At 59.3% G+C, this 16,352-nt stretch overlaps 1 protein-coding gene across 12 annotated transcripts in view; it reads right to left on the bottom strand.

The window, feature by feature from the left end:
- The window catches only part of FBRSL1 (fibrosin like 1), an 82,121-nt gene that overhangs the window by 23,963 nt on the left and 41,806 nt on the right, over nt 1–16,352 (bottom strand). For all 12 annotated transcript variants that reach the window (XM_072953509.1, XM_072953510.1, XM_072953503.1 and 9 more), the window contains one exon: nt 5,628–5,657. In XM_072953509.1, coding sequence (XP_072809610.1) covers nt 5,628–5,657 — 30 coding nt within the window. The remainder of the gene's footprint in view (nt 1–5,627; nt 5,658–16,352) is intronic.

Here is a 16,352-nt window from a genome sequence, read left to right as displayed (position 1 = left end):
CTGGCTGCAGTGGCCTGAGAGTGCCTGACCTCTCTGGGGACTCCAGGCCTGGCAGAGCCTCACTCTGGGGGACCTCGGGCATGTCACTGAAACTTTCTGTCTCTCAGGTTCCTCGCTGAGAATGGGGCTGCAGCCACATCAGAGGGTTACCAGCGGCTAAACTGTGCTGGCCCGGGTGGACTGGCAATGTTTTAGTCATCCGAACACGGTCTTTGCTGGGACCTCTGTGCCTGTCCCGGACCCTCGGTGGGCAAACTTTCCAAGGCCCTGCCTTGGGCAGACCTGTGGGAAGACACACTCCAGGCGGAGCAGCCCCAGGGCAGAGCACACAGGGCAGAGCACCATTGTGAGGAGCCCCGGGAGGTCACCGTGTGCAGGCACGTCCTGCGCCATCGAGGCTCCAGCTCCCTGCACCTCTGTCTCCACAGCCACTGGCTGGGGAGGGGGCCCCATGGCGGGGAGACAGGAGGACGAGCGAGCCGCCTGCAACTCCTGGGAAGGTGGTCCCAGGAGTGGGGCTGGGCAAGGCACACGGGGACCCTGGGACGGGCAGCAGGCTGCAGGCGGGGCGCTGCTCTGAGCTGCTGTCTGTCTGTCTGTCACACCCTTTCCTTGTCATTCACAGGGACCTAAGAGGTGGGTCTAAGAGGTGGGCCTCATTTGAGAGATGAGAAGATGGAGGTTCAGAGAGGCCCCCAGTCAGTAAGTCTGCACTCATGTAGATTGAAGCCCAGAAAGAGCAAGGCTGACCTGGGGCCTTGGAAGAGGGTGTGCCGGGGAGGGGGCCAGGGAGGCCTGAAGGAGGGGGTACCTGCTCAGCTCAGCTCAACAGCTGCCAGAGGGCTTCCCGGGGCCAGGTGCTTGCATGGACCCCTGGAATCCTTGCCTCCGCCCCAGGCCACAGGCACCAACATGATCCCTGGTTCTCAACATTTAGCAGAGAGGAAACCGAGGCTTGGAGAGTGGAGGGCTGACTGTGGTGGTCTTGCCCTGTGCTGTGGGGACCCCCACAGAGGACCCCCACCCCTCTGGCCTGGCTGCCTGGCAGCCCCATCCTGGTCCACCCCTGCTCCTGCAGCCCAGCGCTGGGAGCACATCCCGGCGAAGTGGGGTGGGGGGGTGAGCCTGGCAGACAGGCCAGACAGACAGACAGACATCCCTTGAGAGAGGGCTGCGGCCACGGGCAGTGGAGGGAGTGCTGGCCAGCCAGCCACCTCGCTGGGCCACTCAGCCAGGCGGCCGCCAGTCGGGGCCAGCAGGCTGCCTAATGAGCCTGCACAATTTTTCACTCCATATTTTTCCAATAAAAAAGCAGTTAGACACCAGCCACAGCCATCTGGCCGCCCAGCTCCCCAGCATCCGGGCAGCACAGGCCGCCTTGCCCGCCAGCAGCCGAGGGCCCAGAGCAGGGCTGGGGAGGCGGGGGAGGGGGGAGCATGTCATGGGGGCTATGAGGCAGGGGGAGTGTTTTGGGGGAGGCTGGGCAGAGCTGGGTGTGGGCTGCCCCTGGGACAGGGCCTGGTCCCTCAGAAAGTGTGGGGGGGTGATGGAGGGGTTTTCCTGTCTGTCTGTCTGTCTGTCTGTCTGCATGTCAGCCTCCTGGGGCTGGGCTGGCTGGAGAGTGGCTTCACTGGTCTCGACTGTCTGTCGGTGTCTGGGAGGCACAGTGTCCTCAGTGCGTCTGTGCCTTGAGCCAGAGACAGAGCCCAAGGCTGGCAGGCCAGCGGTGGGTGGGCTGGCAGGAGCCCCGGGGACAGTGCGGTGGGGTCAGCAGGGTTCCCTGGAGGCGCAGGCGCGTCTGACCTCAGATGCTGGCAGGTTCGTGAGAAGCAAATTGGCCAGAAGAGCTGGAGCTTGGGGCTTCCCACCGTCCCGTCCTTCCCTGACCTGCCCTCCCAGAGCAGCCCAGGTGGCTTCTGACCGGCTGCTTCCGGTCAGAATGTGCACCAAGAATGTGGCGAGTCAAGCTTGCTCCGACTTTGTGTAGTCTGGGAGGCATCCCTATTCTAAGTACTGGTACATGGCCAGGCTCCAGGAGAGGCGAGGGCACTGCTGTAAATGGACGTTGTTTTGCCTCCTGCCCGTGCTCATAGGTCAGGACTTTGGCATCCTGGAAACACTGCAGAGACACTTGGCCTCCACCACCCCAACTCGGAAGCAACGAGCCTCGAGTCACCAGGCGCCCTGCCATGGAGGAGACGAAGAGTTGTGGACCATGGGAGATACCCACAGCGTACAATCAGTGTCCCCAGGGAGCACTGCCAGCGCAAGGCTGTGGGGCAGGAACCTCCCAGGATGGTGGCTCCCCATTGCACTTGGAACAAAATTTTAACTTCTTGCAGTGATATGTACGGTCAGTCATTCTGTATGATCAACGGTGTGGGAAGGAGGAATGCAGATGAGATGGCTGGTGCTACAGCTGCCTCTCTGGATTCAGAGGTGACTGTGAGGAAGGAAGCCACATGCCAAGAATGGCCAAGCAGAAAGACAGCAGAGCCTGATGGCCATGGACAGGCCATGCCAGCCTGGAAGGCCCACATCTGGGCTTTAGGTGAGAAATACAAACTCCTTTATTAAGCCACATTGAGGCCAGTTTCTGTTACAGCAGCCAAATACAGCTCCTAACTGATACGGGGCCCTGTGGTAGACAGGCAGCACGTGCACCAGGGGCAGAAATCACACGATGCGCCCCTGCTGGCTGGTGAGCTGCCTTGGGGCCCAAGAGGGGAGCCCCTCTCCCCGGTGGCTGTTCCAGGAAGCCCCGAGACCTCCCAGCAATCAGGCAGCTCTTGGGCTCAGCCCAGCCACCCCTCCTTCCACCTGGGCTGAGCTGCACTGCAGTCAGCTGCTTGGAATCTCAGCCCTGGCCTCTGGCCTCCATCTCACGCTGCCCAGAGACACACCCCAGTGTCACAGAAGCCCCATGTGCTCACAGAGAAGGCAACATGGGTGACTGCGGGGGAACCTTCACCTTTTCCCGGCTCACCAGCCAGCGGGCTTTCTGAAGCAGGGCCCAGCCCTGCCCACTTCAGGGGACCCCCTCCCCACAAACAGCAGCAGACGGGGTGGTGCTCTGTGCTAACTCACTCAGAACTCTGTAGCCCAGGAGAGTCAGGCCCACCAAGGCCTGCCCAGCGATGGAGTCAGGGGCTGTCACACCCTCGGACAGGCTGTACCCCGCATCACCTGTGTGGTCCACACAGGGCCCAGCACTTTGGCCATGGCTGGGACCCCACTGCAGTGGGGAAGACTGGGCTCTGCCCTTGGCCAGCATCTGCCCTTCCTCCCCAGTGCCCCCAGACACGCAGGCCCCAGCGGAAGCTCCAGAGGGGTTTGGGCCAAGTGCCCAGCCCAGCAGAGAAGTCAGCCCCACACAGAAACCAGCCAGTTTCTCCCAGCAGAAGGTTCCAGAACTCAGACCCTGGCCTTCCTGAAAACCCTTCAGGCTGCACAGGGAATCTCCAGAAAGACAAGAACCACCAGTTCCAGACCCCACCCCAGACCAGTGCAGAGTGAACTTTCCCCCAGCCCCCTGCTGATGACACCAGCTCTCCCCAACATTCCTCAGCCAGGCCGGGCCAGGCAGGCCCTCAAGTAAAGCTCAGGACTGCCCACAGCTCCTGGGCAGACAGGAGTGTGGAGGAGGCCAAAGCCACGGCCTCCCACCAGCCCTTGGTCACAGCCTGCCGGCCCGATATTGATGGCCGTGTGCAGCAGTGACCGCTCGTTCTCGGTGTGCATGGTCAGAGCTGCTGTGTGGAGCTGGGCCCTTCTAACCCCCCCTGGTCTCCATTCTCAGGGTCCCTGCTCCTAGAGGAGGCGTGGGCCCAGGGGTGGAGGGAGAAACACGCCAGGACCAGCACTGACGGATGGGCCAGGCCACAGGGGCCCTGGCCGGAGCAGTCAGCAGCTCCGGGCCTCAGAAGCCCTGTTCCCACACCGTCCCTCAGAGCAGCCCTTGGCTTCAGAGAGCGTTTCCTACAAACTGGTTTTAAATGAAAGAAGGTGCTGAAGGCAGTGGGCCTTCCCCAGGTGCTGTGATCTGATTCATTAAAGACCTCAGGAGTGACGGTGTCTGTGGAAACATGGCAGCTGACCCAGTGCCCAGCACATCCCTCAGTCCCTGATGCCCTGTGCATGTGTGGGACGGCTGAGGGGAGGGCACCCGGGCCTACAGACGCCTCCCAGTCGCCCTGCCCTCTGGCCACCTTCCCTGGACAGTCCAGAGCATGGCAACAACCCCACACAGGGCTTCTGGGCCAAGTCACCGTGGACGGCACGTCCTCAGACCTCACCTGTCCACACCTGCTCCTCCTCCATCCACCACGTGACCCCGGTCCCTTCCTCCCCCCGCCCCCGGCTCCTGGGATAAAACGCTTGCTACTGGCCGCTTGCCCGGCCCAGACCAGTGCGCTGCCGGGAGGCTGCTCCCCCGGACTCCAGGCATCCTCTGCAGGCCGCCCTGACCCAGCTCGCCCCGCCAGGCGGCCTTCGACTCCTTTCCACACTTGCTCGTGTATTTGTCAGCTGGGCTGTGCTCGAGCATGAAGCCCACACCAGAGGGGCTGGCCGTCGTCCGTCCACAGCTCCTGCCGACGCAGGCAGGCCAGGACCCACCAGGGAAGTGGAAACCGAGAACCAGACACCGCACAGACCTCCCGACAGAGCTGCGCTCCACTTCACAGAAGTCTGCCTAGACACCAGTCAGTGTCCAGCTGGCCCATGTGTCCGTCTCCCACAAAGTCTCTCGTGTTATTGTCCCCACTGCCTGAACACTTGTGCAGCACACTGGTGCCACCATCTCCCGCCAGCCTCACCACCTGAGATTCTTCAGGTGAACTGCCTGCTTGTTCACTGAGGACCCTGCGCCCTGCCGGCTGGGTCCCAGCTGTGTGACCTCAGGCAGGTTCCTTACCCTCTCTGTGCCTTGGTTTCCATGTCTAGGGCAGGAAGCAGCAATGTCTACCCCACAGGGCTTCGGGACAAGCAGACAAATGAGTGCCCGGGCACTTGCACCCACTGGACACACAGTAGGTGCCCCACACACAGCTGCTGGGCCGGGAGCTCTGGGTGGCCTCCCCCGACCCACCCCCGGCGCATGAGGGGCCCGGAAGACGACCAGAACCAAGGACTCCCGAACCCCAAGGGCCAAGGCAGGAGCCGCGGATAGGAGGGCAGAGGAAACCCACACGGCAGGAAGGCCCCTGGGTTACTCCTGTGCTACCATGCCTGCTGCCTAAACCCGGAGTTAGCTAGTCACTGCTGCTGTTAGCAGAGGTCTCTGTTTTGGGGTGATGTTAATGGCCCCAGCCTGGAAATGCTAGGGGCTGCGTTTGCCCTCAACGGAGCACAGCTCCCGCCCTGCCCTCGGTGCCCTCATCCCAGGGAACCCTGGACTGAGATGGGTGCTGACAGGGCTGGGATCTGGGGTCCGGTCCTGTGGTCCCAGGGAGGCCAGGCAGTGCATCCGGGCCTCAGCCAGGTGAGGCCGAGCCTCCACCGCCTGGGGAGGGCGCATGGTCCCTGCACACCCCACAGGAGAACCACCGCCTTTCTGCCTGGTCCCCAGGGCCTGCCTTGCTGGGTCAAGGTCAGCAGGAGGGGGCAGGGAAGCAGGGAGGGCTTACCTTGTCATCCGCGTCACTCTCGCTGTCACACTGCAGGGGGGAGGGGGAGAGAGAGAGAGGGGGTGAGTCAGCGCAGGCCGGTGCTGAGGGGTGAGAAGGCGGGAGTGTGGGAGACGGAAGGGGACGCGGGGAGGGCGAGGGGCAGTGCGGGCTGGGACCCTGGGGAAGACAAGTGGTCAGGACAGGCCTGCGCCCCAGGTGCTGCCTTCTGGGGTGGGGGCCACCCTGCACCTGACCCCGCTGCCCCTGTAGACGCCCCAGTAGAAACCACTCCACGTGTGAGCGCAGCTGGTTAAGGGAAGATGGTGATGCTCGTGCAAACGAGTCTTTGTTTTCCATTTCCAGCAAGCAGAGCTTTAAAAAGAAAGACTGCTCTAGAAACCATGGCGATCTCCCCCTGAAAAGAACATATAGGAGAAAGCAGCCCTTCCCAGCAACTGCGACGGTGACACGTTTGTGCCAAGTGGATCACACTGCTGAGAATAAACCTCCCCGGGACGCAGAGGAGGGGGTGGACCCCAGTCAGACACGGGCTGCTTCTGGGGTGTCCTCAACCAGGCGCACTCAGGCGACGGGACCCCCCCCCCACCCATACACCCTGCCGCCCGAGGGTGGGGGTGTGGCGCTTCGGGGACGGGTTCACTGCTGACCTGCCTTGCGTTTCCTCAGCCATTCACTGCAGCCGGGGATGGGCACTTGAGGGGGTCTTCCTGAGGCCGACAGCCTTCCTGTTCCAGCACCCCCAGGGACCCTCCGCCCCCCAACCTTGCACTGCAGCCCGCAAGGCTGGCCCAAGGCCTCCGGGGTGAGGGTCCCTCTATAAATGGCAGAAGGGGCTGTGGGCCGCCTCCTGGCCCTGTAACCAAGGTCAGAGGCCAGACCGCCCCTCAGCCTCTAGCCGGGTGGCTGAATCTCGGGAGGCAGAGCAGGAAGGCGACAAGGGGAGAGCGGGAGATGAGGCTGGGAAGGTGAGCGGCCAGAACATGCCAGGACACACAAAGCTTCATGGCACAGCAAGTCTGGACTGAGCTTTGCTGTTGGAGCCGCATGACTGGCACTTCAGGACGGTCTCTGTGCCAGGAGAGGAGGGTGGGAACCAGGGGGTTGTGGCCTGTGGGGAGGGGGTCCTGGAGGAGGAGGGCTATTGGGGGAAACAACCCCTCTGACCCTGCAGCTGATACCAACATAGCTGAGGGGCCAGGAGATACTAGGGACCCCCGATCGGGCCTCTTCATGCTCAGTTAGTCACTGAGTGCAGTCCCATCAAACTGTCAGGGGAGGGGGGTCCAGCCTCATGTGTGGCACACCCGTCCCTCAGGGCACACCCCCAGGCCTGGTCCCCTCCATCCCAGGCTGGGTTTCACATCTCTTCCAGCGTTCTCCGACAGTACTACGGGTGAGAGCTGAGTGATTCGACGTGGAGGACAGGGGAGGGTGCTTGCCAGCAAGCGCACGGAGCCTATAATTAACCAAACAGCTCACCGTTTCAGCCCAGGCTGCTTCGTAAATGAATTCATGTTATTAAGTCCTACTGAATTAATGTTTAACTGCAATAGAGTCGGAATTGAATGAGGCAATTAATCAGGAGAAGGAGGGAAAAAGAGCCACATCTGTCTTGCAGGAGCTGCCTGAGTGAGGCGACCTTCACGAGGTCAGGCTGGGCAGCCCTGGAGAGCATCACCCTGATAGGGGTGGGAGTCCAGGCAGGGAGCCCACAGGGCAGGGGACAGACCCTAGGCCCCAAGGGATGTGCTGGGTATGGTGGGGAGGCCAAGACATGGCTCTGGGGCAGATGCCTGCTCTGATGCTAGGTTGCCACGCACTGTGCAGCCTTGGGCAGGTCTCATGATCTCTCTGTGCCTCAGGTATGCTTCTGTAAAACAGAGCCAACAGCCCGCCTGCTGGGTTGTTGTGCAGCTTATATGAGTGAATACGTGCAAAGCACTAGCACAGTGCTGGGTATATAGTCATCACGATATGCACCCTGATGCTATGTTCATCACCAGCACCGCCACCATCATCATCACCACCATCATCACCACCACCATCATCACCACCATCATCATCACCACCATCATCACCATCATCATCACCACCATCATCACCACCACCATCATCACCACCACCACCATCAGCATCATCACCACCATCATCACCACCATTATCATCACCATCATCACCACCATCATCATCACCACCATCAATCACCACAATCACCATCATCACCAACATCATCATCACTAACATTATCATCATCACCACCATCATCATCACCATCACCACCACCATCATCACCATCATCATCACCACCATCATCACCACCACCACCATCATCACCACCACCACCATCAGCATCATCACCACCATCATCACCACCACCATCAGCATCATCACCACCATCATCACCACCATTACCACCACCATCACCACCACCACCACCATCAGCATCATCACCACCATCATCACCACCATTACCACCACCATCATCACCACCACCACCATCAGCATCATCACCACCATCACCACCATCATCATCACCATCATCACCACCATCAATCACCACAATCACCATCATCACCAACATCATCATCACCAACATCATCATCACCACCATTACCAACATCATCACCATCACCATCATCACCACCATCATCATCACCACTACCATCAGCATCATCACCACCATCAGCATCATCACCACCATCAGCATCATCACCACTATCATCATCAACACCATCATCATCACCACCATCATCACCACCACTATCAGCATCATCACCACCATCATCACCACCATTACCACCACCATCATCACCACCACCACCATCAGCATCATCACCACCATCATCACCACAATTATCATCACCATCATCACCACCATCAATCAACACCATCACCATCATCACCAACATCATCATCACCACCATCACCAACATCATCACCATCACCATCATCACCACCACCACTACCATCATCACCACCACCATCACCACCACCATCACCACCATCATCATTACCACCATTACCAACAACATCACCATCACCACCATTACCAACATCATCACCATCACCACCATCACCATCACCATCACCACCATAACCATCATCAACACTGTCATCATTACCAGCACCATCACCACCATCATCACCACCTCCATCACCACCATCATCACCACCACCATCACCACCATCATCACCACCACCACTACCATCATCACCACCACCATCACCACCATCACCACCACCATCACCATCACCACCATCATCATCACCACCATCATCATCACCACCATCATCATCATCACCACCATTACCAACATCACCACCATCACCATTACCACCATAACCATCATCAATACTGTCATCATCACCAGCACCATCACCATCATCATCATCATCACCATCACCACCATCATCACTATCAATCACAATCACCACCATCATCACCACCATCATCATCATCACCACTGTTACCACCATCATCACCACCACCATCATCACCACCACCATCATCATCACCACCATCATCACCATCACCACCATCAATCACCATCACCACCATCATCATCACCATCACCACCATTATCACCACAATCACCACCATCATCACCATCATCATCACCATCATCATCACCACCACCATCATCATCACCGTCACCACCATCATCACCACCATCATCACCACCATCATCATCATCACCATCACCACCACCATCATCATCACCACCATCATCACCATCACCACCTCAATCACCACCATCACCATCATCATCACCACCATCATCATCACCATCATCATCACCACCACCATCATCATCACCACTGTCACCACCATCATCATCATCACCATCACCACCACCATCATCATCACCACCATCATCATCATCACCACTGTCACCACCATCATCATCATCACCATCACCACCACCATCATCATCACCACCATCATCACCATCACCACCTCAATCACCACCATCACCACCATCATCACCACCATCATCATCACCATCACCACCATCATCACCACAATCACCACCATCAACACCACCATCACCATCATCATCACTACCATCATCACCACCACTCAATATAATTATTACTGTTTTCCAACAAGGCAAAGCATGAGGGGTGCCCCTTTGGAATGGTTGAATGCCCAAACCTGAGAGTTTTAGGGAAGTATCTCTCAGCCCTGGAAGTGCCAGCTCTTGTCCAAAACCCTGATAGCTGATGCCCAAAAGCTGAGCCCTCCTTGGCCCTAATGAGACCCCAACTTCAACTCTTTCCTTCCCTGCTTGCCCCAAGTTCAAATCTCATCCCTCTCCTGGCCTACAAGCTCCTCCCAGCCTGGCCTAGCCAGCAAACAATGTATCAGTAGGCCCACTCGCCCAGGGCTGTCCTCTGCCCATCCTTCAGTCAGCCCAGAGGGTTACAGTCCTGAGTGCAGTCTTCAGAATCACCTGCCTGACTGCCTGGGGCCTAGGTGACTGGAATGATTGGCTGGGAGAGGCACTGCCTTACACCAGTGGGCTCAGTTCTTCCCTCCTGCCCAGGGGCTGTGTTGGGCATGCACTCCTGTGGCTTGGGGTGGTTAGAGCGAGGAACCCATTCTGGGAGCCCTAAATTCAGCTAGGTCAGAGGCAGATGTGAGCTTGGGGCTCCGCATCCCAAAGCCCTGAGGCTCAGCTGCTTCGTGCCTCAGGCCACTGCAGATCACATGGTACCTCCCAGGCTCCGTTGGTGGCCGTCCTCGCCCCCACCCATGGGTGGGCAAGGCCCTGAGACGGCTTGAGAAGCCATAGCTGGATGGGGCTGCTGATGGACTTAGCTTGGCCTAATGAAAAAAATAAGTTATCTGCCAACATTTACAAATCTGGAGATTCCTCATGAAACCCTGTGGATTACTGAGAACGAGAAGCCACGATGCCCACTGCTGAGCAGCGCTCCCTGTGGGCTCCGCTGCAGCCCATCCCTGACTCTCCTGATGTCCAGGCCCGAGTGCTGGTCTTTGTCAAGTGCTGGGAACACAGCCACACAGTGGGCTCTGGAGCCTGGTTACAGGGTTCCTTCCTGCTTCCTCCACACAGGGTGACACTGGCAGCTCGTTTCATCTGTCTGAGCCTCAGTTTCCTCATCCACAGGGAAGGGATGATGCCTCCACACTGGCGTGGGCTTGGAGTAAAACTAGTCAGGATGTGTGGACTGCTCAGAACCGCAGCTGGTTGGGAGTCAGGGCTCCATGCATGTGAGCCACTGTCACTGTCATCATCACCATCTTCACCATCATCACCACCACCACCTTCATCATCTTCACCATCACCACCACCACCACCTTCATCATCACCATCTTCACCATCATCACCACCACCACCTTCATCATCACCATCTTCACTATCATCACCACTGCCATCTTCATCATCATCACTGCAACCTGGCCCAGCCCCTTCCTTCATACTGCCTGGCTAGCACTTGGAGACATCTGAGTCCTCCATGGTGCCTGGGCACAGACACCTCCTCTCCTGACAGTGCCTGCTCCCCTAGGGGCACCTGCACAGGTCTGGAGAACTTGGACTCCATCACTAAGTCTCTTCCAGAAACCTGGGCAACAGCTTGCTTGGGGTGAAGGTCGCTCATCACCCTCCATGACTGGGGACACAAGTCAGCATGATTATTCAGCAGCAATAGAAACAGGCCTTTTCTTCTCTTGGTGTGAGCGTTGACGACCACGTCACAGCAGAGCTGGGAGAGGCTGTCCATCTCCCATTTCTCAGACAAAGGCATGAAAAATTCATCGGCAAGGAGACCTGCTGCTGAGCCTCTGCTCCCATCAGATGTTCCAGGATCCAGACCTGGCCCTGAGACACCTGTGGGGACAGAGTGGGACCCTCCTGATCACTTTGGAGCCTCCACTGTGCAATGGACGGAGGTGAAGGGCTGCCCTTGAGGAAGGTGGCTGGGGGAAGGCATGAAGCCACTCCCAGCCCTGCTTCTGTCCTCCAGCTTCTCACTCAGGCAGCCTTGCCTCGATCCAGGGGTCAGAGAGGGCCGAGGGGTGGCGCATGGCCTGGCGCTCAGGAGGCGGGCTGGGTTCCTGCCCCAGCTGTAGTGCATGAGCTGCTTATAGAGCTGCTGGAGGCAAAGGAGGGTCTGCCTCTCCTTCCCAGCCTGGGACACGCTCCCAGTGGGCACTGTCACCTGCAAAGGCCAGAACAGCACAAACTGAAAAAAGTTGGCAGGATCTGTGGCCTGGGTGTGAGCGGAAGGTGACAGGACGTTGTTCAGCCCACCTGGGCATCGGGGTGAGGAAGGTCTGAGCTGCTGGGCAGTCGGTGCAGAACCCCATCCTGGGCTGCACCCACGTGGCCAGAGGCGTGCCTGGGACACCTGGGAACTGCTTGGCATCAGTCCTTGGTGCGGGCGGCAGCACTCGCTGGGTATGTGCTCACGGCTCACGTGTGCCGTGCGCATACATGTGCTGAGACCGGGCATCCTCCTGCCACGGGGCCACGTGGCCCCATGCGTGTGGCCCAGGAGCACCGATTATGCGGTCAGTCCGTGTCTGTGCTCAGGCTCTCGCCCTCCCGTGGCCCCGCACACCAGCTCCGGCTTATTAAACATTCTGTGTGTCGGAGCCGCCCTGGAAGAACTGGGGGAAGGGAGGGGCGGCTCCACAGAGGGAGCAGAGTGACCCCACCCGGGCAGAAATCCACCCTTCACTAGGAAAGGCTTGAGGTGTCCCCTTCGTTTCTGCTGCAAACGCTCCTTTGTGATGTCGAACACATGCCAATTAAGTGCTTCAGCTAAAATGTGGAGTCAAACAAGGCTACGAGCCCCAACTGGCGGGAGCAGCCTGGGAGATGGCACTGCTGTTCCTTCACTGTCTGGAGTAGGCGTAAAGGCCATTTTTCACCCTTGTATCCTCACCTCAATCACGTAAATAAAGCTTTTGGCTGGGCTTCCCCTCCCCCTCAGGGGTAGACCTGGGGGCAGGGAGGCCACTGGCCCTCCCCTGGGGATCACCAGTTGTCTCGACTGTGGAATGGGGAGGCCGTGGGATCATCGGGTGACTGGGTCTGAAGCGCTGGGCAATATACCTGGCAGGCGCTGCTCCAGGTGGGACCTGCGGCCGCCAGCACTCACAGTGCGAAAGCCCATTTCACAGAGGAGAAAGCAGAGGCTCAAAGGGTAAAGGGACTTGCTCATGGCCACGTGGCCAGTGAGCAGGGGCTGGGAGCTGGGTCTAGACCCCAGCGGGCCCTGTGCCCTGGTCAACTGTGCTGGGGTCTGGGCTCTGCTGGGCGGCAGTCCTGGGACCGTGGGGCTGGCAGGAGAGGGGGCAGGGGAGGGGAGGGGAGTCTCCCTGACATCCTGCTGGTGGCAAAGGCCCAGAAAACCACAGGGCGTGGGGCTGACGCTGTGTTTGTTCACTGGGGTCAAGTCTACACATGTCACTCGTTCCCCCCAGGCCCACCTGCTCACAGAGGTGGGTGCTGAGGCTGAGTGGCTGGGCCTCAGGGAGCCCATGGTCTTAGCCTGGCCCATTTGGTCAGGGCCCCACGCCAGAGGCTCCCTCATGGTGGCTGAGACTGGACCTAGTTCTCAGCACTGCCTCTCAAAGGACCCTTGGCCACCTCGGCCCAGGAAGTCACAGTCAGGCCTGATTACTTATGCAGGATAACGGAGGGCAGATCCTGAAAAATTCCATTCTTGTTTACTCAGCTAATTCACTTTTTATGAGTGTTTAGGCTTTAAAGCAAAACAAAGCACTAATTACCCAATTAACGAGCAATTAAGTGACTGCATCCTAATAGCCCGAAAGCAGACTGCTTCTGGGAGCTGATGGTGAGTGAGACCCACTGAGCAGAGATGCGCAGCTGGGACCACTCAGGTGCATGTGGGAGGCAGGGCCGCCATCTGTTACAGGTGGGGACAGAACCCGCCCTGGCCAGGTGCTTCCCCCACGCCACTCGTGTGCACACCCCACAGCCACTCCTGGCCGGGAGGGCCAGAGCGCACAGCCCCTTCCCACCCTTGGCCCTGTGGGGAGCTCAGGGTGGCCTGTGGTCTAGGCAGTGGTCTGGGAGGTAGGGCACAGAGGCCACCACACCCAGCTGAGAAGAAACAGTCCTGCGGCTGGGCGGTGGATTTCGCAGGGCCCTGGGGGACCGGGGGTGCCTCCGGGCCTCCTCCTGCATTTTCAGACTTGGCTGAGAGCACTCTGGGGGAACGCAAAGCAACATGGTGCAGGGCTTGAGGGCAGCCTGGCACCACCCTGGGCCTCAAGTCTGAGATGTCGCTGTGGACACCGCAGCTTATGAGGGGTCAGTGCCTGGTCTGTCCTCAGTGGGGAGAGTCTGGGGTGGAGTCCGTGCCTGGTCAGAAGGGAGGCCAGCCCAGAAAAAGCCACCCTCCTAACTTGCCAATCTCAAGAGGACCTGGAACAGAATTCTGGTCCCTCCCATGCCTGGCCTGTGTGACCTGCCTGCTGCCTAGCCCCCACATCCCTGCCAATCTGGCCCCTTCGCTCTTCCCGGAGCTCTGGTCAGGCAGCACCCCACAGAGCGCCGACTCACAGTCCTGCCCTTGCTCTACAACCGGCTTCAATTAGCTGCTAGTTTGTGTATCATCAGTCTCATTCCATTGAACCCAGTTTCCCTGAGAACTAAGATCTCATTTCTGCAGTATGGCGTGGGCAGGGATGCACGAATGAATGAATGAATGAGCGAGTGGACTTACAATGACGTGAGCTCTGACCACTGACCTGTGAACTGCCCCACCCTCCTCCTCCCCACCCGGGGTCTCAAGGAGCTCTGGAGCGCAGAGTCGGGGCACTGCCTGTGCTGCAGGCCGTCCCCACAGCACTGCTCAGCACCTCACACGACTCTGGAACGTTCCGGGAGATGAAGTTCACGAAGACGAAAACCTGCCTGGTATCTCCAGAGCCTTGACCCTAACAGCTATGACAAACACAAAATGCCTTTTCATTTTCTCCGGTTACCAAGGCCATCAACAACTGGGGCAGCGCTCTGCGGGTGCTTTTCCAGGTGAGGGTGCGCTGGGAGGCCCCGGGGCCCCGGCTTCGCGGAGCCACGCTGGGACTCGCCCGGCGGCCGGCGGACCCAGGCTCGCTGCTCCCATTCGGAACGGACTCATTTTCCCTAGATGACTTCTCTCTTCCCCTCTGCTTCATCGAGGCGCACTCTCTGCTTTCTAGTTCTGTCCTGGGGCCATGTGGTCCCCACCCTGAGGGGTGATGCAGGATGCTGTGACCACAGGCACGGAGGGCACCTCCACCAGGCTGCCATCTCCTGCTGCAGCTGGCGCAGCCCCGTCCTTCCAGGGGGCCCTCCCTGAGTCCCCGGAAGCCTCCGCCTGTCCCGTGAGCAAATCCTCTGCCCCCAGATGGGCCGAACCTATCTGTCCCTCCACCTCCCATCCCCCGCTCAGTGCCTCATCTGTCCCCGCTGGCAGCTCCTGGTGACAGCAGCAGCCAAAAGCGTCTCACTCCTGGGGCAAACGTGATGTCCCCAGACCTCCACAGGCCCCAAGGGCCACCAGCTGACCTGGCACCCCCCCCCCCCGCCTGCCGGCCACACATGCACGCCGGCCTGCACACACTCACTGACACAACGGGCAGGGCCCGTTCATGCTGGTCCCCTGAGGAGAGCCTGTCCCCCAGGTACCCCAAGAGGCCAGGCTGCTCCTCCAAACCTACACTGGTGCCCCGCCACACCCTCTCCCCTTCCGGCTTCATTGGCTCCGTGCGCTCTGCTCACACACCACACCTCTGACTTCTTTTTCCCATCTGCCCCTCCCTCCATGGCCCCCACCAGAGCAGGGACTTCTGGGTTTTCTTGAGTCCTCTGACCTTGGGGCCTGGAGTGGCACCTGGACCACAGTGAGGGCACCACCAACGCCTGGGGACGGCCAGCAGTGCTGGGGTCCCTGTGCGACTCTCCCCACCCATCCCCGGCCCCACGCAAGCTGCAGGGGCAGGGGACCCTCTGCTCCGGTCTCGGGGGCCTCACCTCGGGCCCCCTCTCCCTCCGCCCCGCGGACCACGTGTTATGCCGCCCCGCGCCCCCTTTCCCTCATGAGCGGCTCTCCAGGCGCAGCCCTTGCTGGGCCGGAATGACGAACGAGCCCGTGTCAGAGAACGCATAAAAGGCGGTCCCCGGCCCCGCCCGCTACGCGCGGCGGCTGACCTTTCGTGGAGTCGACTGTATTAATATATTCTCGTGTTGTCAGACTCGGAGTGCTAACTGCCTTATGAATTATTTATCAACACAAAAAGTCTTCACCAGAACAGAGTTAACGTTAACTCCCAGCCTCCTGTGCCCCAGAAGCCCCGCCGGTTCCACAGCACTGAATGTCAGCTTCCCAGTGGCCCAGTCTGTCATCCACCTGCTCCCCGGGCTGACCACCCCTCCAGCTGTGGCTCCAGGCACAACTGGCTGCTGCCTTGAGGGCTCCTGCAGGTTTGTCCAGAACATCTGTGTCCAGCTTCCAGGGACAGGATGGTGAGGCCTTTGGCTCACGATGCCTGAAGGTGTGAGGGAGGTCAAGGCCTCGGGGGGGCCTCATTGCTCTGGGCTAATCTGAGGGGTTGGGGCCTGCCTGCGGCTGACCAACTTGTGATCAGGGTCCAGGCAGAAAGGCAGACCCACTTGGGGACCTCAACCAGCAGCAGGGAATTAGACACGCAGGTGATGTAAGGGGCGAGGAAGC

Source organism: Vicugna pacos, chromosome 32 (genome assembly GCF_048564905.1).
Source record: "Vicugna pacos chromosome 32, VicPac4, whole genome shotgun sequence".
Classification (NCBI taxonomy): domain Eukaryota; kingdom Metazoa; phylum Chordata; class Mammalia; order Artiodactyla; family Camelidae; genus Vicugna; species Vicugna pacos.
The sequence above is the reverse complement of the archived record's forward strand: the minus strand, read 5'-3'. Positions and strand labels throughout refer to the sequence as shown.